This window comes from Thalassophryne amazonica, chromosome 4 (genome assembly GCF_902500255.1).
Source record: "Thalassophryne amazonica chromosome 4, fThaAma1.1, whole genome shotgun sequence".
NCBI lineage: Eukaryota > Metazoa > Chordata > Actinopteri > Batrachoidiformes > Batrachoididae > Thalassophryne > Thalassophryne amazonica.
In genome coordinates this window covers 94,693,980-94,721,374 of record NC_047106.1, presented here as the reverse complement: position 1 = coordinate 94,721,374, position 27,395 = coordinate 94,693,980, and the positions used below count along the sequence as shown (strand labels likewise).

General features: G+C 41.0%; 1 protein-coding gene across 1 annotated transcript in view; it reads left to right on the top strand.

Moving 5' to 3' along the window:
• The window catches only part of aadac (arylacetamide deacetylase), a 72,186-nt gene extending 45,397 nt beyond the window's left edge, over window positions 1-26,789 (top strand). Inside the window, exons 4-5 of the mRNA XM_034168275.1 lie at window positions 124-295; window positions 25,789-26,789. Of these exons, the coding sequence (XP_034024166.1) occupies window positions 124-295; window positions 25,789-26,409 (793 nt within the window). The 3' untranslated portion in view covers window positions 26,410-26,789. The remainder of the gene's footprint in view (window positions 1-123; window positions 296-25,788) is intronic.
• Window positions 26,790-27,395: the final 606 nt, after the last annotated feature.

Genomic DNA, 27,395 nt, shown 5'->3' with positions numbered 1-27,395 from the left:
CTGCCTTGGTCAGGGGCAGAGAAAGGAGCGGACCCTAATGTGCATGTTTTTGATGATATACATTTAGAATGTCCATGTGCAATGGCCTTCAAGGTATTTACCGTTTTGTTTTGTTTTTTTCAGGTACCGCCTTGCACCTCCTCATCATTTTCCTGTACCATTTGAGGATGTTTACCGTGTGGTCAAACATTTTCTCCAGAAAGGGATGCTGGCCAAGTACTCTGTGGATCCAGGACGAATTGCTATTTCTGGGGACAGTGCTGGAGGAAACTTGGCAGCTGCAGTAACCCAGCAGGTATTGAGTGTATCATTAATAATTGTATAGCTCTTTCTAAACTGTAAACATTTTTTTTTACAACAAGCACAAAATGAAAGATTGAACAATTTAAAAGCAAAATCATTGTCCAGAATCACAGTTTGACTCCAGCCAATAGTTTTTCCCACTAATGTGGAGCTGTACGACTTCTTTTTTTCTTACCCAGGCATTGGACAAATGTTCCTTGTTTTTTCCTTCGTGATTGAGTTTTTTTTGATACATTTGAGCAGAGGTGGTGGCCAAGCGGCTTAGTGCACTTGTTTCCAGAGCAGAAGGTTCCAGGTTCAAGACCACCCCTGCCCATTCTCCATGTTATCTGGAGTTGCTTCAGGAAGGACATCTGGCAAAGCAAATGTACTAAATCAACATGCAGCTCCATCTCTCATTGGCTGTGGAGACCCTGAGTGGGGAACGTGCTGAAAGAATCTACTGTAGTCAGTTTTGACACATTATATATCCTTTTAATTCCCCTCTATATTACTTGCAGTGCATATGGAAAGCATTCACAGTGCTTCAATTTTTCCACATTTTGTTACATTACAGCCTTATTCCAAAATGAATTAATTTTTTTTTTATCCTCAATATTCTATGTACAATACCACATAAAGACAATGTTTTTAGATTTTTGCAAATTTTTTAAAAATAAAAAACATGAAGAATGTATTCTCAGCCTTTACAAAGTTCAAAATTGAACTCTGGTGCAACCTGTTTCCACTGATCATCCTTGAGATGTTTCTACAGCTTAATTGAAGTCCATCTGGGGTACATTCAGTTGATTGGACATGATTTGGAAAGACACACACCTGTCTACATATTGGGTCCCACAAGCTGACAGTGGATGTCAAAGCACAAACCAAGCATGAAGTCAAAGGAACTGTCTGTAGACCTCCAAGGCAAGATTCTGTCAAGGCACAAATCTGCGAAAGGATACAGAAACATTTTTTGCTGCTTTGAAGGTCCCAATGAGCACAGTGGCCTCTATCAGCTGTAAAAGGAAGGAGTTCAGATCAACCAGGACTCTTCCTAGAGCTGGCCGCCCGTCTAAACTGAGCAATCGGGGAGAAGGGCCTTAGTCAGGGAGGTGACCAAGAACTCGATCACTCTGTCAGAGCCCCAGTATTCCTCTGTAGAGAGAGAACCTTTCAGGACAACCATCTCTGCAGCAATCCACCAATCTACTGTGTCATAGATGGGCCAGATAGAAGCACTCTTTCAGTAAAATACAGCCCACCTGGAGTTTGCCAAAAAGCACCTGAAGGACTCTCAGATCATGAAAAACTAAATTTTCTCATCTAAGATCAAAGATTGAACTCTTTGGTGTGAATGCCAGGTGTCATGTTTGGAGGAATCCAGGCACCATCCCTACAGTGAAGCATGGTGGTGGCAGCATCATGCTGTGGGGATGTTTTGCAGTGGCAAGAACTGGGAGACTAGTCAGGATTGAGGGAACGATGAGTGCCGCAATGTACAGAGACATCCTGGATGAAAACGTGCTCCAGAGCGCTCTTGACCTCAGACTGGGGTGACTGTTAATCTTGTAGCAGGGCAAGGGCCCTAAGGACACAGCCAAGCTATCAAATAGTGGTTTCAGGACAACTCTGTGCATGTCCTTGAGTGGTCCAACCAGAGCCCAGACCCAAATCTGATTGAACATCTCTGGAGAGATCTGAAAATGGCTGTGCACTGACGCTCCCCATCCAACCTGATGGAGCTTGAGAGGTGCTGCAAAGATGAATGGGTAAAACTGTCCACAAATAGGTGCGCCAAGCTTGTGGCATCATATTCAAGATGACTTGAGGCTGTAATTGCTCCCAAAATTGCTTCAACAAAGTATTGCGCAAAGGGTGCAAATACTTATGTACATGTGATTTCTCAGTTTGTCATTAATTTGCAAACATTTCAAAAACCCTTTTTCATGTTGTCATTATGGGGTGTTGTGGGTAGAATTTTGACAGAAAAATTAATTTCCACCATTTTGGAATCAGGCTGTAATATAACATGTCGAAATAGTGAAGCACTGCAAATACTATGTGGATGCACTGTAGCTGGACCTGAAGCAACTACTGGTGATCTTCATTATAGCATATCACATCTAAGTTTGATTTACATTGTTGCAGAAATGTGCAATATCTATATTTTAAGTAACATTCTCTCATTATTTCTGACCAGATAAGGATAGTTTAAATTATCCATTGGATAGCAAAGTTCCTTCTTATTTAATCAGTCACTACTGCTGCAGGCAGTACAGTTTTACTTGAATTTGTTCATAGGTAGAGTCAGCATTCAAACATGGCTAATGAAAACTGCTGCTAGTTGAAACATTAATGATGAGCACAGTCATGTCACTAAGTGTACATGCTGTGTATGGTTAAAGATGCATTTGAATACTATTTCTGTTAATGGTCACATCAGCAGTGTTTTAGAATCTCAGCAGTGGCACTCTGTGTTGCCACAGTTACTTTGAAAAGTTACTTTGTTACTTTATTTAGTTTATACAGTTACTTCATTAGCAGCTTTATGCAGTTACTTTTTAGCAGCTGCTGATAGCTTGTAATGTAACTAGTAATCTAACTTGGTTGCTCTTAAGATTTAGTAATCAGTAGCATATCTAATCAGCAAACTAACTTAGTTACTTTCTGAGTACTCAATCTTAAAAATAACCAAGTAAATTATTTAGTTTCAGCAGCTGTCGACTAGTTGTCTGCAGCTGCTAATGAAGTAACTGTATAAAGTACCAAAGTAACTTTTCAACACTTGGCAAAACTTGGCAACACTGCTGGCACTCTGCTACATCATAGTTTGATTCAAACACAAAAATGTTAACGAGCAGAAAAGTTTGTCTAATTAATTTGAAATAATTACCAAATTGGTTTAAGCAAGAAAAATGTAAGCCACTCAGTGTAAATTTAAATTTTTACCCGAGGCCAAAATATGGCCGACTATTCCAAAGGCCTGGTGTCTTGTCTGTCTGTCTGTGCTCAGCGTAAGTCAAGTCCTACAATACTACTGCCAGGGTCTTCAAATTCACAGGGAACATTCTTGGGACACAGACCTCAGACAAGTTCAAAGATGGTTAACCTTGACCTTTTTTAAGAGGGCAAAAGGTCACATTCTGTTTCCTATTTTTATGCTCATACAGCCGAGGGTATTTTAGCATAGTTATATTCTGGATTGAGAAGATGTTAGCCAGACTTAAAGTGTAGGTGACGCCAAAAAATGTGCACAAATAATCACTAAAAATGATGAAATGTTGATTTTTAAAAAATCTTGCACAGGTGAAGGATAAACAGCTGTCTGAAGCCTGCGCTTTCTTTCAGCCATCAGCCACGACCATATTGTTGCTACGTAATCACAAGAACAGCACCTGCTGATTCAAGCCCAAATCATTTCTAAACATGACGGAGGTCGAGCTGTTTTTGGTCAAGTTTTTTTTTTTTTTTGGTTCAGTCTAAACGTGTGTTGGAACAAACTGTGTGGGAGACAGCTGTATGGTTTTGAGCCTTATTTAGACCACAATGAGGGAGGCAAAACTTTGGAGGAAAACCTTCAGTTTGACAACAGTGACGATATTGACAGAGTTGAGAACACAGAATGGTGATTAGAAAATAAATAAATGGGTGATTCTTTAACTACAGGCACTATTGGCCTTGTAAATGTAATTTCCACCACACCATTGCCTTACAATATAAAGCACCTTGGGGCAACTGTTTGTTGTGATTTGGTGCTATATACATGTGCTCTGATGTCACAGTTTATCTCCATAGAAACTACCCAAACAATCTTTCATACAAATGGTTTTAAAGGGACATTACAGTGTTGTGGTGGAAATTACGGCAATAGTGTGGGACAACTACATTCTGTTTAAAAAAAAAAATCACAACAGTTGTATGACATTGAATACCCCAATTATGTTTGATTATTTTACTGATATTTTATTCAGAGATATTTTAAAACATTAGAAAAAATGTTTCAACGTTTCTTTACCATTCATTTTTATCATTGAAGATCAAAAGTCTGGGTGTGGGACAAGCACAAAACGGCAAGATTTGCATATAATGATGCTGAAAGAAGGTGAAAAAGTCATCATAGACTACTAGAACAAATTTCTTAACACACTTTCATTGTAAAGATAACTATAAAAGTGTGAAATTTCCCCTTTTTTTCTGTTTTTCATACAATATGATCAAAGGACATAATAAGTGCCCGTAGTTGAAGAATCACCCAAATACTGCAGGTGATTTCGGCATGCGGGTGATACTTTTTATGCCAGCTCTTTGACTACAGTTAATGTACTGTACGTTAGTCGCCTACAGAGCCCATCGCAAAATATTTTGCATATGGAGAGAATGTGTGCACATTTTACTATACTGTGCACACATTTATTATATTTTGTGCACATTATTAAATATTAAAACCATTCACACAAGGAGTAAATGTGTAGTCTTACCTCTCCATTTCAGTGAGATCATTGTCTAAAAATAATTTAATTCGTTGTCCTGGCTGAAGAAAAGTCCATGATGGTACGAGTCTCTGCTGTACTGATCCAACACCGACACGGTCAATTACAGGTGTAATCCATTCATTGCATCTGTGGCTGATGGATTAAGTCTCTCTTGTTTGCACTGCAAGTTAAGAGTGTGGAGATGCCACAAACACTATGCGTGCGCGTTCGTCAATAAGTGCCTCACTTGCCAATCAAAAGGATTCTGTCGGTGAAAATGAACCATTCTGACATGTATTAAAAAAATAAAGTGCATCGCTGATCCGAACCACTCTGTGGAAATTGGGCTGTCAGTAGCCTGTAAAAATCCATAAATTAATGGGACTATTAAGATATCCAGCTTTATCTATCCATGAAGCCAGAGGACACACACCAATTAGTTAAACTGCAGGAATGTCTTACAGACATAAAGACATGGATGACCTCTAATTTTCTGCTTTTAAACTCAGATAAAACTGAAGTTAGTGTACTTGGCCCCACAAATCTTAGAAACATGGTGTCTAACCAGATCCTTACTCTGGACGGCATTACCCTGACCTCTAGTAATACTGTGAGAAATCTTGGAGTAATTTTTGATCAGGATATGTCCTTCAATGTGCATATTAAGCAAATATGTAGGACTGCTTTTTTGCATTTGCGCAATATCTCTAAAATTAGAAAGGTCTTGTCTCAGAGTGATGCTGAAAAGCTAATTCATGCATTTATTTCCTCTAGGCTGAACTATTGTAATTCATTATTATCAGGTTGTCCTAAAAGTTCCCTGAAAAGCCTTCAGTTAATTCAAAATGCTGCAGCTAGAGTACTGACGGGGACTAGGAGAGAGCATATTTCACCCATATTGGCCTTTCTTCATTGGCTTCCTGTTAATTCTAGAATATAATTTAAAATTCTTCTTCTTACTTATAAGGTTTTGAATAATCAGGTCCCATCTTATCTTAGGGACCCCTTAGTACCATATCACCCCAATAGAGCGCTTCGCTCTCAGACTGTAGGCTTACTTGTAGTTCCTAGGGTTTGTAAGAGTAGAATGGGAGGCAGAGCCTTCAGCTTTCAGGCTCCTCTCCTGTGGAACCAGCTCCCAATTCAGATCAGGGAGACAGACACCCTCTCTACTTTTAAGATTAGGCTTAAAACTTTCCTTTTTGCTAAAGCTTATAGTTAGGGCAGGATCAGGTGACCCTGAACCATCCCTTAGTTATGCTGCTATAGACTTAGACTGCTGGGGGGGTTCCCATGATGCACTGAGTGTTTCTTTCTCTTTTCATTCTGTATGCACCACTCTGCATTTAATCATTAGTGATTGATCTCTGCTCCCCTCCACAGCATGTCTTTTTCCTGATTCTCTCCCCTCAGCCCCAACCAGTCCCAGCAGAAGACTGCCCCTCCCTGAGCCTGGTTCTGCTGGAGGTTTCTTCCTGTTAAAAGGGAGTTTTTCCTTCCCACTGTAGCCAAGTGCTTGCTCACAGGGGGTCGTTTTGACTGTTGGGGTTTTTCAGTTCAAAATCTGAATATTTATCTCTTCAGTCACTGCGCACCAGGAAAGGATAAATCTCACTACTATTGCTTAATTTTAGTCTTAAGTTGAATGAATGAAATTACATTTCATGTCACCTACACTTTCATGAAAGCTTTCAACCACAGCAATCGTGGCTGTACCCAACATGCTTTTTACTTTTATATAAATTTTGGAATATCTAGCTGCTTGACATGACAGGAAGAGAGACACTGACTTCTTTGCATATCTTTTAACTTTCATTTTGCTGTACAGTAAGTTACTTATAATTAGTTATAAAGAAAGTAATTACAGTAAGTTACTTTCTTTACATTCATGTTATTTTTTACTATCATGCATAAATTAAAAAAAAAAAAAAAAAAAAAAAAAACAATGTGGTCACTTGGTTCAAAATTAAGCTCTGAAATGAGAAATGGAACAGACATACTGTTTTCTGCACCTGATTAATATAAAGTTCTTATTGCTTTTTAATTTGGTGCATATGACTCTCTTATAAACTTGGATCACACAGTTTAGAGTTTTGCTTTTGTGAGGTAAACTGTTAGAAAATGAGGACTGACTTGATGAAAGATCTATTTCAAAAATAGATCTTGTTGTAATAAAAGTTAAACTGGGGTCTGCTGTTTCGGTCCAAATAGGTGCTGATAGCTTTTCTTTACTGATGCGTTGGGTTGACCTCAAATGTCAGGTTTTTGTCATTTATACTGTTGAGGTACTCGCGTCCAATTGATTCATTAATTCATTTTCCATACCTGCTTACTCCAACCAAGGGTCAGGGGAGCTGGAGCCTATCCCAGCAGTCATAGGGCGAGAGGCAGGGTACACCTTGGACAGGTCACCAGTCTATCACAGGGCAATACATAGACAGACAGACAGACACATTGACAGTCACATGCACACCTACAGTCAAGTCAGAGTATTGAAATTCACCTAGCCTTTGTCTTGTCTTTGGAAGTGGGAGGAAGCTGATGTACCCAGAGGGAACCCACGCAAACGCCATACAGAAAGGACCAGGCGGGAAACAATCCCAGGAAGCAACAGTGCAAACCACTAAGATAGAGTTGATGGCATCTAAAATTAATACACATTTTAGTTTTTAAGTTAAGGAGTATGTAGCCACATCACCTTGTATTTTCTCCATTAAAGTGGAGCTACTCAAGACATCACCTCAGGTGCTACTGCCCAGAAAGCATTAAAACAAACAAAGTAAATCCACAACCATTTATTCAGCTGACATCTTTATATTTTATCTTATTCTTTCTGTTCTTGACAACTTGACTGCTTTCCGTATATGGTGTGCCCTTTGGCAGTGCAGTATTGTGCTTTCACTATTACATGAGCATAGCTTTCATATGTTTATAATTTCCCGTGGGACCCATGCACTCGGTCACTTCCCCGCTGCATGTGTTATCTTCCTTTGTCTGTTCATTCAAATGTTCATACAAATGTTTTCCAGTGAAACCACCCTGACTTTGGGGCTTAGTATCCATTATTCACCTGCTTTACATACAATTGTAGTTCTTTGTCTTGGTAAACATAATCCACGTCTGTTTACCTTTATCTGTGACCACAGGTACGATCTTGCACATGTGCGAAAACTTGGGAACAATAAGGAAGGTGAATGCTCATGGTTGTAAAAACAATTATTTGTATCTCTCTAGGAAAGCAAAACATTCTGAGATCAAGTGTTAAGAAATGAAAGAATACTTTCCATTTTAAGAGGGATAAAACTAGTGTAGCATTTACAGGGAAATGGCAATGTCCACATTCAAAACTGAACTGAAGCTGTGGATTTGGATTTCTAAGTAGATATCTAAATTGATAAGATTTTATCCATATTGATTCCGCTTATCGATCTGATTCCTTATCGATTCCTTTTATGAATTTTCTGTGTACTAGAAGTAGGCTTTATAGGTATTCTTTGTCAAAATTTTACTGTCTTAAAGTAAATAAATATGAAATTGGTCACTGGATTCTAATCTGTAGTTATTGGCAAAAGCATTTCCTTTCAGACATTTTGGCATGAATGTCACGCCATACTTCTGAGCTGCAGTTGCGGTTACTGCACGTCAGTGCAGGATGTCTCATTTTGGGAGGAAAAAAATGTTTTGATCAATTGCAGTTTATTGGTTGTATTACAATGTTTGGAAAGAGGTGTCATTTAATTTAAATGGCGATTCGCTTTGAAGTTATTAATTCTGTCCGGATTCTCTTTCTAACTTGACTTGGCAGAGAACCGCGCAGCATTCGGAGCTGTGCGAACACAAAACAGGATGATTCCCGTTTCTTTCTCACAGCAAGATAGGAGTTCCAGTTGTGACTTTAATCTGTACACAAGTTACTCACGATTGACATATTTTAATGGCTTTGAGAGTGGTTAAGAAGCAGAGCTGCCACTGCTGAAAAGCAGCGAAGCAAAGAACTAATGAAGCAGCGGGTCGGAGCACTGCTTTATTCCTTCAAGCTTCAAAGCAGAGCCGCACTGCAGAAAGGGTAGAGACCCGCTGCAGCATCTGCAATCAACACAAAAATTATCATTTTCCTGACATCCACCCCCCAAAAACAACAGCTGCTCTGAAGGACCGATAAGGGAATCATTAAGCAAAAAGGCTATTGATGTCGGTGGATCAAATAATTTCTTAACAATACCCGAAAAGATCCGGTTCCCAATACTGAACCCTACTGCTCAGCTAATGGATGCATGACCCTTTGTCTTATTTGACTTGTGGTTTTAGAAAATACAGTAAAACTCGCCTAAACCTTCATCATATGAACCGGACATTTGCACTCACCAGACAAAAGCAAAAGTCTCAGTGCTTTTGCATAGTTTTCCATGTAATTGTCAGGCCGGGCGGGAGCCCGGCACCCAGAGAGTGTGGACCCACAGTACAGACTCCCAGATCAGGCTTTGGAGTAAAAGTAGTTCTCGTGGTTATTCCAGGCTGAGGTTCAGGACACAAATTGTCTGCAAGCGGAGCAGAGGTACAGACAGGGTAAGGCAAAAACACAGTCCTATCCAGCAGGGGTTGGAGGCACGAGCAAACACTGACATAAGGGCTGAGGCAAAAGGCGCAGTCAAGAAACACAGAGCAAGATTCAGGTACACAGCAAGGCAAAACAGGACTGAGTACAAAAGGCTGGAATGTGTGCTCGAAGTGATGACAAACTGGCAAAGGTGTGGTGGCTGGGAGGACATTAAATAAGCAGGTGTTAACAAGGTGCACATGAGGAGAAGGATCTAGGAAGAGGGCGTGGCTGGTGGACAAAGAGTATGGATGGGGCAAGACAGTGAGGAAGGGAGTGTGCAAAGTGGAGTGAATCAATAGACAGACACGTGAGCTGGTGCAAGAGCGGGAGTGAATGAAAACACAAAGCAGACTGGATCAAAGTGTGAGAGGAGGGCACAGAGCTGGTGAAGTGGCATGACGTGACACAGAGATGCGAGAGGGATGAAGACATAATGGCAGGTGCAGTGCTTGGAGTGAAACAGGGAACTATGAACCAAGCTAAACAGAAGACAGAATAAAATATAATACTGAACCGGGCAAAAACATAAGAACTGTTCAGGGAATGCATGAACAAATGAATGCTAACGCAGAACAAGAAGAAAAACAGATACTACATGATAACAGATACAAAGCCCAATGTTACAATGTGACTGATAACACAAATGAGAAAATAAACAAGTGATAAACTAATGATCAATAATGCAACCACAAAACGGCTAAAGAAAACTAGAACAGAAGCCAAAAAACCTGATACTAAAGCAGAACGGATAATAATAGAAAAGAGAATAGCCAGTCAGTTAATGTTTAAATGTGTGCACCAACAGGCCCCAATGGTCCTCAGTGACTGTATAGTTCCTCTCAGGTCTATGGACTCCAGGACCAGAGGAGCTCAGAGTGGAACTGTCAAATACCAAGACGGAAAACATAATTTGGTCAGTCTGCTTTCAGTGTGCAGGCCGCTAAAGTCTGGAACTCTCTGCCCACTGATCTGAAGGGAGAAACAAACTGAGTCCTCTTCAAACATAAACTCCAGGACTTTTTAATCAGAGGTCAGATGTGTGACCATCACTGACCGCTTATTAAGTTTGTGTTGTAATGTCTTTTATTGTTTTTTTTGTTTGTTTGTTTGTTTTGTTTTATGCAAGACCCATCTAGGGACGGACATTGCAAATTAGCACTTGCTAAAATGTTGTAGTATGTAACATGACTCGTGGAACGTACTTGTCCCTATTCAAATAAACCTAAAAAAAAATAAAAAAATAAATGGATGATAGCTAAATGATAAACAACGAAAAGACAACCTGAACAAAAGAATGGAACTATACCATGGCAGAAGTATGAAAAGTAACAAAGGAATTAAGTGACAAAGCAAAATAGAACGGAGAAAAAGCATGATGAAAAGAAATGACTAATAAAGCAAAGCAGGAGCAGATGGTGGGTAGAGGAAAGGAGGAAAAAACAAAACAATCACCCTGCTCATGGCCAAAACGTGACAGTAATAAACATAGTATATACCGGATTTTGTATAATAGATTTTCGCTCACGTCGGACAAAACATCCTGTCTGATCGCAGTGTACTTCCATTTAAAGCCCTTGCATATACTGGACAGAGCGGTCTGGACATGCACAGTAACGGAGGTACAAAACGAAGTTCAGCACTGACACTCTTATTATTATTATTTTTTTTTTTCCTTTTTTGAAACCGACGGGTCTTGCAATCTGTGCACCTGCTACATCGGACACCGCAAAAGGCTGTGATCACTTTTCCGTTTCACTCCTTTCTGTCCCATCATATTTTAAGTTTTTTAATGGACATAATGCCTGCCACTTATTTAAAGCAGGTGTTTATTTTTTCAGAGGAATTTTTCACCTGTTCATTAAATGAGGCAGGTCCTGATTCAGGATTCCCCTTAGGTTGTTTGGCGCATTCTGACTAATTTGTTACATCCACATAACAGATTTTGTCCATTTTATACATATACCGGATTGTGCTTTCACTATTACATGAGCATAGCTTTCATATGTTTATTATTATTTCCCATGGGACCCATGCACTCGGTCACTTCTCCACTGCATGTGTTATCTTCCTTTGTCTGTTCATTCAAATGTTCATACAAATGTTTTCCAGTGAAACCACCCTGACTTTGGGGCTTAGTATCCATTATTCACCTGCTTTACATACAATTGTAGTTCTGAAGCTGTGTAAGCATTTGGATTTCACTACTAAGTAGGGATGGGTATTGATAAGATTTTATCCATATTGATTCTGCTTATCGATCTGATTCCTCATCGATACCGCTTGTGAATTTTCTGTGTACTAGAAGTAGGCTTTACAGGTTTTCTATGTAAACATTTTACTGTCTTAAAGTAAATAAATATGAAATCGGTCACTGGATTCTTGATCCCTGGACATAAATAAACAAAACAGACAAAATTCACTGGTCCACCTGAATCCATTATATGCGCGTTTTACTGTATAGCATAACACGGTCACAAAATGTGGCACCACGGCAATGCAGCACATTACATCCAGTTTTGTAGTTATTTAATTTACATAGACATTCAACTCATATCACCACACCACCACCCCAGATGGTGTGCACTATCAATGTTCCTGATAGTTTTGAAAAAGGACAAGATGCTGGCAAGAAGTGAGGGCACATTTAAGCATGACTTTGTAAAATATGGGAAGCTGCAAACACATCCGTTCATTATTAAAAAATGCAAATTATAACAAATTAACAGCCTACTACAAAATGAATTATCAGTCTATTTAATTCTCTTTACACTTGAAACAAAGTAAAAATTAAAAAAAACCCTGAAAACACAAGTAGTAGTAGTAGTAGTATATTTAGAACTTCAGCCAAAGACGTTGTCAGAAAACTGGTATGCAAAAACCTGAAACGGTCTGGAATTACTATTTACGTTAAATGTGATGAAAATTTCATATTTCATTATTTGGTGGTGTTTTTCACATCATTTATTATACATTGGCCAGGAATAATGTTTTAAACCTTAAAAACACATTAATTTCTATTTTCACCTGTGTTCAGAAATGTGGAAATATACTCAACAAAAATATAAACGCAACACTTTTGGTTTTGCTCCCATTTTGTATGAGATGAACTCAAAGATCTAAAACTTTTTCCACATACACAATATCACCATTTCCCTCAAATATTGTTCAGAAACTAGTCGAAATCTGTGATAGTGAGCACTTCTCCTTTGCTGAAATAATCCATCCCACCTCACAGGTGTGCCATATCAAGATGCTGATTAGACACCATGATTAGTGCACAGGTGTGCCTTAGACTGCCCACAATAAAAGGCCACTCTGAAAGGTGCAGTTTTGTTTTATTGGGGTGGGATACCAGTCAGTATCTGGTGTGACCACCATTTGCCTCATGCAGTGCAACACATCTCCTTCGCATCATCCGTGAAGAGAACACCTCTCCAACGTGCCAAACGCCAGTGAATGTGAGCATTTGCCCACTCAAGTCGGTTACGACGACGAACTGGAGTCAGGTCGAGACCCCGATGAGGATGACGAGCATGCAAATGAGCTTCCCTGAGACGGTTTCTGACAGTTTATGCAGAAATTCTTTGGTTATGCAAACCGATTGTTTCAGCAGCTGTCCGAGTGGCTGGTCTCAGACGATCTTGGAGATGAACATGCTGGATGTGGAGGTCCTGGGCTGGTGTGGTTACACGTGGTCTGCGGTTGTGAGGCTGGTTGGATGTACTGCCAAATTCTCTGAAACGCCTTTGGAGACGGCTTATGGTAGAGAAATGAACATTCAATACACGAGCAACAGCTCTGGTTGACATTCCTGCTGTCAGCATGCCAATTGCACGCTCCCTCAAATCTTGCGACATCTGTGGCATTGTGCTGTGTGATAAAACTGCACCTTTCAGAGTGGCCTTTTATTGTGGGCAGTCTAAGGCACACCTGTGCACTAATCATGGTGTCTAATCAGCATCTTGATATGGCACACCTGTGAGGTGGGATGGATTATCTCAGCAAAGGAGAAGTGCTCACTATCACAGATTTCGACTGGTTTGTGAACAATATTTGAGGGAAATGGTGATATTGTGTATGTGGAAAAAGTTTTAGATCTTTGAGTTCATCTCATACAAAATGGGAGCAAAACCAAAAGTGTTGCGTTTATATTTTTGTTGAGTGTAGTAGCTAGGAGCGGGGGTAATACTATTAGCTACTAGTAGCTAATAGTAGCGGAGCAGGTGATGGTCTTGGGGAGGTGATGGTCTAGTGGTTAAGGTGTTGGGCTTGAGTCCAGAAGATCATTGGTTCAAATCCCTGCCTGACTGGAAAATCACTAAGGGCCCTTGGGCAAGGCCTTTAATCCCCTATTGCTCCTGGTGTGTCGTGAGCACCTTGTATGGCAGCACCCTGACATCGGGGTGAATGTGAGGCATTATTGTAAAGCGCTTTGAGCATCTGATAGAGATGGAAAAGCGCTATATAAATGCAGTCCATTTACCATTTAGCTTGAATCTTTTAACTCATTGCGCAACATGTTGAGCCAGTTTCGTGTCATATCATTTCAATTTTGTGCAAATAACAGAATCTCATAAAACCTCACTCCGTAGAGATTAAAAATCATCATAGGCACTGTCGCTATTTTACAACCATCCCATCCGTGAAATCATGAACGAATTAAATGGACTGCATTTATATAGCACTTTTCTATCTGCATCAGACACTCAAGTGCTTTACAGTTATGCCTTACATTCATCCTGATGTCAGGCTACTGACATACAAGGCACTCGCCACACACCGGGAGCAACTTGGGGATTAAGGACCATGCCCAAGGGCCCTTAGTGATTTTCTGCTCTGGCTGGAATTTGAACAAAGGTTCCTCTGGGCTCAAGCCCAATGCTTAACCACACCACAAATTCATATAAAATGTCAACATTTGTAGTAAATAGGCTGGTTTTCTGACTGCGCCCCTTACACACAGAGCAGGCTTATCTTGCCTCCAAACTTCCTGTGAACTGCATAAGCCCACCCCCTTTTTTGAAGAAAGTTGATAAACATCCACCTAAAGTTATTATTTTTTTTAAATTAAAGTTTATTAAATGGCCACCTAAAATAAATTGATTCAGTGATCCCCAAATATTGTAAAAAAAAAAAAAAAGTTTTCACATTGTTTTTCTAATCTCTTACGAGACAATGATTTGTGATGACTTCATCCTTTGACCTGTGCTCTAATTTTGAAAGATGTACAAGAAACAGGAAGTGTTCTGTGACAATGGCTAACTTTGTGGCCCCATTTGCACATTAGCTACTCGAGTAGTGTTGCCAACTTGGCAATTATTGAGACCCCTCCAGTGGCTTTTTTTAATTTATTTATTTAAAGCAACTAGGCGAAATCGAGCAACTTTCCCTGGTGTTAATGGAGACTTTTGGAGTCTCTTCATGTGAAAGCATGTATTTCTCCTCCATTAGCAGCAGGTGGGACTGGGTTCCTCCATGTCCCAAAACAGTCACAGGAGACTGCCCGCCTCCGCCGCTTACATGGAAAAAGGAGGCGCAGAACCAGCAGTGAGTTACTCCATTTCATTGGCTGAGAGCTCCTTAGTGAACACTTCTGATTGGCTCACACAGATGCAAGAGGCTGGTTCCTGCCTCTGTCTTTGCAAATCTGCATTGTTTATTTTTGCCAGATAAATTTCTATTCATAAATCATTTTTAGCTCAACTGCTCTGTTTTTGTCACTGATGCACAAAATTTACACAGAACAGCAGAATGATAACACTATGTAACACAATTTTTGTTCCTGGCTTCTAAGTGTTATATGTCAACTGCTTATGTCTAAAGTCTATGGAAAAATTACTACATTCAGCACAAACTTTGATTTTATTTTTATTTTTTTTTACGTTCTAGAAAGTTCTAAAAGTTTCTTGAAATTTCTAGATAATTCTGGAAACTTCAAGAAAATTCTGGACAGTTCTAGCAGTTAAAGAATATTCTAGAAGACTACTCAGTAGTAGTGAAGGCGAATCGAGAATATTCTTGAAAACAGACAAATTTCAAAATATCATTGTCCTGATCACAGAAGCAATGTTTCCGTGGAATAACAAGGTTAGGAAAACACACTGTGTACCCAGGAACAAAACAAGAATAAAAATTTGTTACATAGTGTAATTAAATGGTCCCAACTGTCTGTGTGTCACGTCAATTCCAGGCATTTTTTTCACTGCACTAAATATCAGACTGAAGAAAACTAAAGTAAAAAAAAAAAAAAAAGTAACTCCGCTAGAGTCTCTTTTGGATCACTTTTGTTGGTTACAAACCCAAGAATCAATAGTTTATTCGTAGTTTTAAACATGTCACATTTTGTTCCTCCCAAGTTAGTCAAAGTTTTGTGTTCGGCATGTGAAACTCATCACTGACAACGATTTGATATGCTCCTCGATACACTACCAGCGATGCGATGCATATAGCGATACATGATGATACTGACAATGGGATATGATTCACCCTGCTCCCGATTCGATGTGATTTGATATGTATTTGATGCCGATTCAATTCCTCATGATGCGATACCATTAATGATGGGTATTGATAAGGGCCCCTTCATACATCATTTTCCCAATAAACACCCTCAAAAACAACGGTTGCTTCGGTGTCCCGAACCATCCGTGGTGCATTCAATGTGCCTTGGAAAAAAACAATGCCAGTAGGCAGCGAGCAATGCAACACGATTTCACCCGTCAGTTGAATCAATGCGCTCGCATCGAGATACCAATTCATATCATTTAATCTCCACATGCCTATTTTGTCTGTGTTCAGAACTTTAAGGTGGCGTGTGAGTGCACCAGCACTGACTCAAAACCTTAGGACCTCAAAGTTCTTTGCACTCAACACAAAACGTCAGAAGATAATAGCCTGGAATCAAAAATTCTTCTTTTTGTCTGTTTGAATGAATGAATTTATTCAGCACACCGACTCAACAATAACAAACAACTCATAAATGGGACAATTTAACAGTGAACATATGACTGAAAAGGTGTGGGCAGAAGCAAAAGCTTATAAATGCCCACCTCTTTTACTACAAAAGTAAAATGTACATTATATAAACACATATACACATAGCACAGCACAGTATAAATGAATACATAAAAAACAAATTCCAAACACAACCTAACACGCAGTGCACAATCCCCAAAAACAAATCTATAAACCTAGTTATTTTAGTGATTATATTGTTTTTACAGAGCCTTTTAAAGCCAACTAAGATAGCAGATAATTTGCTGTTATCAGGACAATTATTCCAAATGCTAACACCTTTAACAGAAATGCAATGACTTTTTACAGTAGTTCAAATCTTTGACTTCAAATACTAACATTCCTCTCAAACTGTAAGTAGACTCCCTTATTTTAAACAGATCCTGGACATGTTGAGAAAAAAAAACAAAACTGTTTGTAATCAACCAAGTCCCCGAATTTTAAAATATGTAGACAAACATGGGTTCAGTGGCTCATGGTTGGGTTTACTGATAACGCTTATGGCTTTCTTTTGTAGTAACAATATTGGTTTTGTATGCATTTGTATGTGCCCAGTTGGGCACAGCCTGAAAAGGCAATGTGGACCTTCCATCTCCACCTTGTGGGCTCACCACCCACAGGAGGAACCGCTGGTGTCGGGTGTGCTGTCCCATGGGTGGCAGTCAGTCGAGGGCCTCAACGGACCAGACCCAGGCGGCAGGGGCTGGCTCTGGGGGTATGGAACATCACCTTGCTGTGGGGGAAGGAGCTGGAGCTGGTACGGGAGGTGGAGCGATACCAGTTAGATCTGGTGTGCCTCGCCTCCATGCACAGCCTCGGCTTCGGAAACACACTCCTTGATAGGGGTTGGGCCTTATTCTTCTCTGGAGTTGCCCAGGGGGGTGAGGCACCGCTGAGCGCCGCTATGTTGGAGTTTACCCGAGTAGACGAGAGGGTCGTCTCCATGCACCTTCAGGTGGCGGGGGGGAAACTGACTGATGTTTGTGCATATGCACCAAACAGCATTTTGGTGTTCTTGGAGTCCCTGAATAGAGTCCTGTATGGGGCTCCAGTGGTGGACTCCAGTTGTTCTGCTGGGGGACTTCAACGCACACGTGGACAATGACAGAGACACCTGGACATGTGTGATTGGGAGGAACGGCCTCCCTGATCTAAATCCAAATGGTCGTTTGTTATTGGACTTCTGTGCTAATCACAGACTGTCCATAACGAACACCATGTTCGAACATAAGGATGCTCATAAGGGTACATGGTACCAGATCACCCTAGGCCGAAGATCGATGGTCGATTTTGTGATTGTATCATTTGATTTGAGGCAACATGTTCTGGATACTTGGGTGAAGAGAGGGCCAGAGCTGTCAACTGATCACCATCTGGTGGTGACTTGGATCAGAGGGTGGGGGAGGACTTTGGACAGACCTGGTAAGCCCAAATGGATAGTGTAGGTGAACTTGGAACATCTGGAGGAGCCCACTGTCTGACAGATTTTAAAGTCACACCTCCGGCAGAGCATTTCTAGCATTCCTGTGGTTGGGGGCATTGAACCAGAAGGGGCAATGTTCAAAGCTTCCATTGTTGAAGCTGCAGTGGGGAGCTGTGGCCTGAAGGTCTTAGGTGCCTCAAGGCGTGGCAGCCCTTGAACACCGTGGTGGACACTGGTGGTCAGGGAGGCCGCCTGACTGAAGGAGTCCTTCTGGAATATGTTATCTCGGAGGACTCCAGAGGCAGTTGCAAGGTACCGACAGGCCTGAAGGGCAGCAGCCTCTGCTGTGGGGAATGCAAAGCAGAGGCTTTACCTTCTCCAAACCATGGAGAGGAACTTTCGGTCGGCACCAAGGTGCTTCTGGCAGACCGTGAAGCACCTCAGGAGGGGATAATGGGGAACCATCCAAGCTGTCTACAGTAAGGATGGGACTCTGTTGATCTCAACTGAGGATGTAATTTGGCAGGAACACTTTGAGGAACTCCATCAGACCGGAGCACCCTCTATAGTAGGGGCAGAGCTGGAAGCTGATGGAGGATTTTCAGCAATTTCCCTGGTGGAAGTCAGGCGGGAGGGATTGTCTTAGATGAGACATTCAACATTGCGTTGAGGTCTGGGACAGTGCCTAAAGAGTGGCAAACGGGTGGTGGTCCCCATATTTATAAAAGGGGGACCACAGAGTGTATGCCAACTACAGGGGAATCACACTACTTGGACTTCCTGGTAAAGTCTACTTCAGAGTGCAGGAAAGGAGGGTTTGGCCGATAGACGAACCGCTGATTAAAGAGGAACAATGCTGGTTCCGTTGTGGTCGTGGAACAGTCAACCAGCTCTTCACTCACAAGGATCCTGGAGGGTGCCTGGGAGTATTCCCACCCAGTCTACATGTGTTTTATGAACTTGGAGAAGGCATATGATCGAGTACCCCGGGAGATACTGTGGGAGCTGCTGCAGGAGTATGGAGTGAGGGGGTCCCTTCTCAGGGCCATCCAATCTCTGTACTCGCAACGCGAGAGTTGTGTTCGGGTGCTCGGCAGTAAGTCAGACTCGTTTCCGGTGGAGGCTGGCCTTCGCCAGGGTTGCGCCTTGTCACCAATTCTGTTTGTGATATTCATGGACAGGATATCGAGGTGTAGTCGGGGGGAGGAGGGTTTCTGGTTTGGTGGGCGCAGGGTCTCATCACTGCTTTATGCAGGTGATGTGGTCCTGTTGGCTTCATCGGCCGGTGACCTCCAACACTTACTGGATCAGTTTGCAGCTGAGTGTGAAGCGGCTGGGATGAGGATCAGCACCTCTAAATCTGAGGCCATGGTTCTCAGCAGGAAATCAATGGATTGCCTACTACAGGTAGGGAATACGGTCTTGCCCCAAGTGAAAAAGTTCAAGTACCTTGGGGTCATGCTCACAAGTGAGGGGACAATGGAGCGTGAGATTGGCTGGAGAATTGGTGAAGCAGGGGTGGTATTGCATTCGTTCTTCCGTACTGTTGTGACGAAAAGGGACCTGAGCCCAAAGGCGAAGCTCTTGATCTATTGGTCAATCTTCATTCCTACTCTCACCTATGGTCATGAGGGTTGGGTCATGACCAAAAGAACTAGATCGCTGGTACAAGCGGCCAAAATGGGCTCCCTCAGGAGGGGGGCTGGTGTCTCCCTTAGAGATAGGGTGAGAAGTTCGGTCATCCATGGGGAGCTCAGAGTAGAGTCGTTGCTCCTTCGCCTTGAAAGGAGCCACCTGAGGTGGTTCGGGCATCTAGCAAGGATGCCTCCTGGTTGCCTCCAAAGGGAGGTGTTCCAGGCACGTCCATCTGGGATGAGACCCCGGGGAAGACCCAGGACTAGGTGGAGAGATTATATCTCCACACTGGCCTGGGAATGCCTCGGAATCCCACAGTCAGAGGTGGTCAATATGGCATGGGGAAGGGAAGTCTGGGGTCCCGAGCTGGAGCTGTTGCCCCCGCGACCCAAACCCAGAAAAGCGGTTGAAGCTGAGTGATGAGTGAAATGTGAAGAACAGCCCTAAATCTTGAATGTATGGACGTTCCTGAATTTTACTAGTTGTACATCATCTGTTTCTATAAACATATAGCCATCCTCAACATGCTCAAGCTTCCAAGTCAGTACGTAAAGATAGACCAAAGTGGTGACTGAAAAACCAAAAACAAAAAATGGTAATAATCCTTCTGTTTGAGCCAAGTCTCCGCTTAGTTCCATGGTACAAGATTTCTAAAACTCAGGTCAGTGTTGAATGTAAGCCTGAAGCTAATCCTTTTTTTTTTTTTTTTTTTTTTTTTTTTTTTACTCCAGAGGGATTGAGCATTAGCCAAAATGATAGAGGGAAAAGGAATGTGGGACAAGCGCTGCCATCTCACTCGCACACTAAGGCCCTTTCTTCGTCTGTACTCTTTCATTTTTCTCAGAGGAGAGCTGATCATTGTTCTGGTAGTCCACTGCTGAATGTTAGGGGTGACAAAATGAATGATGTCATACAATGATTGTAATGCAGTCAATCTTTTGTGATTTTGATCCTCACTGGCTGTGGGTTAGAACACAAAACGTGGCAACATGACAAGCCATAGCCTCCACTTTAAAATGATGAAATTTTGGTTGCAACTGTACACATCCTTCAGAGGTCAGCACATATAGCAGGTTCAAGGTCACTGTACAGTTCAGATCATGGTAAATTACTGTCAGTTACAAGTACAGAACAAGACTTGCATCTTCCTAGAAACTCTGGGTCCCTCCTCTGAACGTGTCCAAACCACCTCAATCTTACTACTTTGATGTTATCTCCAAATGATCTGACCTGTTCTGTCCCTCTGTTCATTCCTAATCCTGTCCATCCTCATCACTCCCAGAGAAAATTGCAACATCTTCAGCTCTGCCTCCTGTCTTTGTGTTATCACTACTGTCTCTAAGCCGTACATTATAGCCATGCATTATAGCTCGTCTCACGGCCATCTTGTAAACTCCCCCTCTTGCAGGTATCATTTTGATACAAATCATACATGTCACCTTTCTCCACCCACTCCAGTCTGCCTGCTCTCTATTTTCTGCATGCATTGTAAACTATGCCACAATGCACAAAAATCCATAATTAACCCCCTGAAGGCTAAACTACTTTGGTTTAGCCTTCATAATTTACCCTAAACTGTTTACTTTGCCTTGTTTGCAGGGAGGTGATGGTCTATCAATCAATCAATCATTTTTTTTATATAGCGCCAAATCACAACAAACAGTTGCCCCAAGGCGCTTTATATTGTAAGGCAAGGCCATACAATAATTATGTAAAACCCCAACGGTCAAAACGACCCCCTGTGAGCAAGCACTTGGCTACAGTGGGAAGGAAAAACTCCCTTTTAACAGGAAGAAACCTCCAGCAGAACCAGGCTCAGGGAGGGGCAGTCTTCTGCTGGGACTGGTTGGGGCTGAGGGAGAGAACCAGGAAAAAGACATGCTGTGGAGGGGAGCAGAGATCGATCACTAATGATTAAATGCAGAGTGGTGCATACAGAGCAAAAAGAGAAAGAAACAGTGCATCATGGGAACCCCCCAGCAGTCTACGTCTATAGCAGCATAACTAAGGGATGGTTCAGGGTCACCTGATCCAGCCCTAACTATAAGCTTTAGCAAAAAGGAAAGTTTTAAGCCTAATCTTAAAAGTAGAGAGGGTGTCTGTCTCCCTGATCTGAATTGGGAGCTGGTTCCACAGGAGAGGAGCCTGAAAGCTGAAGGCTCTGCCTCCCATTCTACTCTTACAAACCCTAGGAACTACAAGTAAGCCTGCAGTCTGAGAGCGAAGCGCTCTATTGGGGTGATATGGTACTACGAGGTCCCTAAGATAAGATGGGACCTGATTATTCAAAACCTTATAAGTAAGAAGAAGAATTTTAAATTCTATTCTAGAATTAACAGGAAGCCAATGAAGAGAGGCCAATATGGGTGAGATATGCTCTCTCCTTCTAGTCCCCGTCAGTACTCTAGCTGCAGCATTTTGAATTAACTGAAGGCTTTTTAGGGAACTTTTAGGACAACCTGATAATAATGAATAATAATAATAGTCTAGTGGTTAAAGCATTGGGCTTGAGACCAGAGGATCCTCTGTTCAAATCCGATCCTGACCAGAAAATCAGTAAGGGCCGTTGGCAAGGTCCTTAATTCCCAAGTTGCTTCCGGTGTGTAGTGGGCACCTTGCATGATAGTAGCTTCACTTCGGGGTGAATGTGAGGCATTAATGTGTAAAGCGCTGAGCGTCTGATGCAGACATTCTATATTAACATGAAATTCACACAAAAACATAAAATTGGAACAAAAGTTTTGTTTTTTGTTTTTTTACTATGAAAACCACAAACATGTTTAAAAAGCCATTTTTATAACGGAATGCAAATATGATTTGTAAATTTCAAAAACGTAAAAATGTAGCAGTTATTTACAATAAAATTCAGGAAATGCTTCAGATTGTTTGTACAATTATTTACATGCAGTAACATCCCACACAAATTATATTTGTACCACTCAGGAAAAACAAGTCTTGTCCAAAACAAGAATTCTCTGACTTGTATTGGACATGTAATATTGGACCTTTGAACGACATGCTACTTTGTCATTCCTGCTGCTGCCCATTTGGAGGCAGCATTTGTCTCTGGTAGCTTTTTTTTTCCTTCAACATGAACCCCACATGGGGTCACTGATCAATCCATGTGGATTTGGTGGTTTTGATTGGTTTACGTCATGTTTTTACACCAGTGATAAAGGAGAATACATTTTCTCCCCCTGGCCACAGAAGAGAAATGAGGAAAGACGTTTGCATACGTGTGCACTGAATGCAGGGCCTCTATAACCAAATACGTGGGTTTATGATCAATTTTGGTTTGGTTTAGAATGTGTGTTTAACCTGAAATCATAAAGAGACAGTCATGTTTTCTTTCCCCTTGTAAGTGATGTGGGCAGAGAAGAGAACAGAGGGAGAGAAGTCTTGTTTGTGCACGTGTTGGAGTGCGTAACAGAGAAGTGCTTCACACACATTACCATAGTAAATCAGTAAAAAGCCTTCCGAAAAGTATTGATCATTATTATCACTTACTGAGGCGTTGCTGGGCCGGTAGCGTAGATTTACATTTACGCTACCTGGCTATACCTGCCCACAGCTGCCCACAGTGGGCGGGTATCCGGATACCTGCCCGCTGTGTGTAAACTGATGATGTCATAGCGAGCGCGCAGCCAAAGAACTGTCTGCAGAGGAAAAGATGAAAAGGCGAGAAGTATGTGTTGGTCCCATTATAGGTATTCCAGATGATTTTCTCATGATAGTACGACAACGAACAGCCAAAGCAGCCAGCTTGATAAGGATGCACTGGCGAATTTGCAGAGCAGGGCGCGCCAGCCAACACGACAAAAGTTAAAGTGAGCCAACTTTTTATGTACGCGTTTGCTTGGGTGTTGTGATTTTGAAATAACATTAAATATTGTTATGACATATATTCGCCCTCATCTAACTCGTGCGAATACAGTAGTGTTCAGAATAATAGTAGTGCTATGTGACTAAAAAGATTAATCCAGGTTTTGAGTATATTTCTTATTGTTACATGGGAAACAAGGTACCAGTAGATTCTCACAAATCCAACAAGACCAAGCATTCATGATATGCACACTCTTAAGGCTGTGAAATTGGGCTATTAGTAAAAAAAAAAAAGTAGAAAAGGGAGTGTTCACAATAATAGTAGTGTGGCATTCAGTCAGTGAGTTCGTCAATTTTGTAGAACAAACAGGTGTGAATCAGGTGCCCCCTATGTAAGGATGAAGCCGGCACCTGTTGAACATGCTTTTCTCTTGGGACAAAATGAGACGTTCAAGACATTGTTCAGAAAAACAGCGTAGTTTGATTAAAAAGTTGATTGGAGAGGAGAAAACGTATGCGCAGGTGCAAAAATTATAGGTGGTTCATCTACAATGATCTCCAGTGCTTTAAAATGGACAAAAAAACCAGAGATGCGTGGAAGAAAAAGGAAAACAACCATCAAAATGGATAGAAGAATAACCAGAATGGCAAAGGCTCACCCATTGATCAGCTCCAGGATGCTCAAAGACAGTCTGGAGTTACCTGTAAGTGCTGTGACAGTTAGAAGACACCTGTGTGTGAAGCTAATTTATTTGCAAGAATCCCCACAAAGTCCCTCTGTTAAATAAGACGTGCATAAGAGGTTACAATTTGCCAAAGAACACATCAACTGGCCTAAAGAGAAATGGAGGAATATTTTGTGGACTGATGAGAGTAAAATTGTTCTTTTTGGGTCCAAGGTCCGCAGAGTTTGTGAGACGACCCCCAAACTCTGAATTCAACCCACAGTTCACAGTGAAGGCAGTGAAGCATGATGGTGCAAGCATCATGATATGGGCATGTTTCTCCTACTGTGGTGTTGGGCCTATCTATCGCATACCAGGTATCGTGGATCAGTTTGGATATGTCGAAATACTTGAAGAGGTCATGTTGCCTTATGCTGAAGAGGACATGCCCTTGAAATGGGTGTTTCAACAAGACAATGACCCCAAGCACACTAGTAAACGAGCAAAATCTTGTTTCCAAACCAACAAAATTAATGTTTTGGAGTGGCCTGCCCAATCCCTGGACCTAAATCCAATTGAGAACTTGTGGGGTGACATCAACAAAGCTGTTTCTGAAACAAAACCAAGAAATGTGAATGAATTATGGAATGTTGTTAAAGAATCTTGGAGTGGAATAACAGCTGAAAGGTGCCACAAGTTGGTTGACTCCATGCGTCACAGATGTGAAGAAATCATGAAAAACTGTGATTATATAACTAAATACTAGTTTAGTGATTCACAGGATTGCTAAAAAAGCAGTTTGAAAAGAATAGTTTTGAGTTTGTAGCGTCAACAGCAGATGCTACTATTATTGTGAACACCCCCTTTTCTACTTTTTTACTAATAGCCCAATTTCATAGCCTTAAGAGTGTGCATATAGTGAATGCTTGGTCTTGTTGGATTTGTGAGAATCTACTGTAACAATAAGAAATATACTCAACCTGGATTAATCTTTTTAGTCACATAGAACTACTATTATTCTGAACACTACTGTATATGTCATTTTGCGCGACGGCATGGACATCAGGTCTCTGAAAATGCATACCGCCCTCCAAAAGCATGTTGTTGTATTATTATTCAAGTCTCTCAACAAAATTTTAAAAGCTGGTATATATGGTGAAGTCTGCACTTTCAACAAACATTCAAACTGAAAGAGTGTGGAGTTTGGTGGGAGGATGGCTTAATTTGGTCATGTGACTTTGATGTGTATCCGTGTCAAATGACTCCAGGGGGTTAAAAAAGTGACAAATGCAAGAAGAAAATGTGACTTGCATTCTGGAAATATGGTAAAAAAAACAAAACACAGGTATTATGTTCACAATGTGGAAATGCTGGACCTTCAAGCCACCACGTGAACATTTCAACTGATATTATTCCATCTTTAATCTTGTGTAAGCCTTTTGTTTTATACTTGCAGCTGGGCAAGAATGATCTTAAAACAATCATTTGTACCTAACGTGAAGGGCACATAACATTATAAGCATGACAGCATGGTTAATAATAGGGTTAAACATTTCATTACTACTGCAGACAGTTAACACTGCCACAACATTTTATTAAGGCAACAATATAAGAATTATCCAATAACTTTAATTAATCAGTGAAAAAATGAACAAAACAGAAGAACACCTTTCTTCTCATACACAACCCTTCAAAAAAAACAAACAAAAATGATTTATTGCAGAATAAAATGGCATTATTTAGCAAACTAAACTGTCTTTAACCACAGCATCACTCTGGTAACTCAAGCTCCCCTTCAGTTCCCTGTAATTTTGAACTATGATTATTTATACACATGCTCACTTGTCTTTCTCACCTTCTTTCCTGATGTAGTTGCAGAAAGAACCTGGGCTTGAGATTCAGTTGAAGGCTCAAGCACTCATCTATCCGGCGCTACAGGCTTTAGACCTCAACACACCTTCATACCAACAGAACCATAACATGCCCATTCTAACACGCACCCTCATGGTGCATTTCTGGAGTGAGTACTTTACCAATGACAAGGCCCTTTTCAGAGCTATGATGACCAACACCCACAACAGTTTGGAGTCTTCCAGCCTCCTAAAGTTTGTTAACTGGAGCACCTTCCTGCCAGAGTCTTTCCACGGGAATTACAACTACAACGCCCCAGCTGTGGTACAAGGAGTGGGAGGGGAAACAGTTGCAAAGGGTGGGCATTCTATTACTGATCCAAGGGCATCACCCTTACTGGTCCCAGACACTGTATTACATTCTCTACCCAAAGCCTACATTCTGACTTGTGAGTATGATGTTCTTCGAGATGATGGGATCATGTACGTCACACGTCTCCATGCTGCTGGAGTTGATGTGACACACGAACACTATGAAAGTGGATTCCATGGTGCACTGTTGTTCACTGTGTGGCCAACTGACTTCCTGATTGCACGGCGCATGATAGACAACTACATCAAATGGCTCAAGGAAAATTTATAGAAAAACAGAAAACCTATTAACTGTTGATGTGTATTCCAGTTTTTCCACAGACAGCACCATGGTTTGTTTGGATACCCTCATTTGATTATAAAATTTATGTTAATATTTTTTGGTAATGCTGTCTTTTGTAAATCAAGATCATATCTTTACCCAATTCATTGATTATGGCAAATTAGTGATATTGGATGTCATTATGAATGAAGCTTTTGAAGGAGTAGTTAAGATTTTTCATGCAAGATGGAGATGAGCTCAACCAAACATCAGAACTTCTCCTCAAAAGATGGTATACAGTGGTGTGTTATTTTAAAATGCACAAATATTCTGTAATTCCAAATGTGGAAGAAAATGCAAACTAGAGAATTACACAAATATATTGTCTTGCCTATTTGTTGGCTTTTTGTGTGGTGCTCCGCTTTTTTTTTTTTTTTTTTTTTTTTTTTTTACTCTTGACTACATTCCATCACGAGACCTAACCTGGTCACTATAGTATGACTAGTATCTTAACAAAAAAGAAAAAGATATGTAATCAGATGTTCTAGAGAAAAATTACACTTGTTTTGTGTAAATTTAATTGGCATGTGCTAATGTGCAGAAGATGAAACCTAAGACAACTTGATTGTTCCAAGTTGATATCTTTGATGATCATTTGTTAGGGGCATGGTTAGAATTTGAAATTTCACTCCAAAAATCTAAGAGTCATTTTAATTGCAGTTGCCATGAGTAGTGTATCAAAAGAGAAACAAGTGTATAAAACAAGCAGCTTGAAAAACATACAATAAGTGCATATTTTCTCAACCCAGTCTCACACCCTTTCGTGATGGTGTCATGAAAAGTAAATTAATCCACTGGTTCATAATACCGTCAAACGTTTTTGTAACGGGAGTGCTAATTCATTTTGTGACTATATCACAAAATGCGGGGTGACGTTGAGGTCTGTGGGGATTATGGTTATTGGAAGAGAGAGGGTTAGAAATGATAAAATGCCT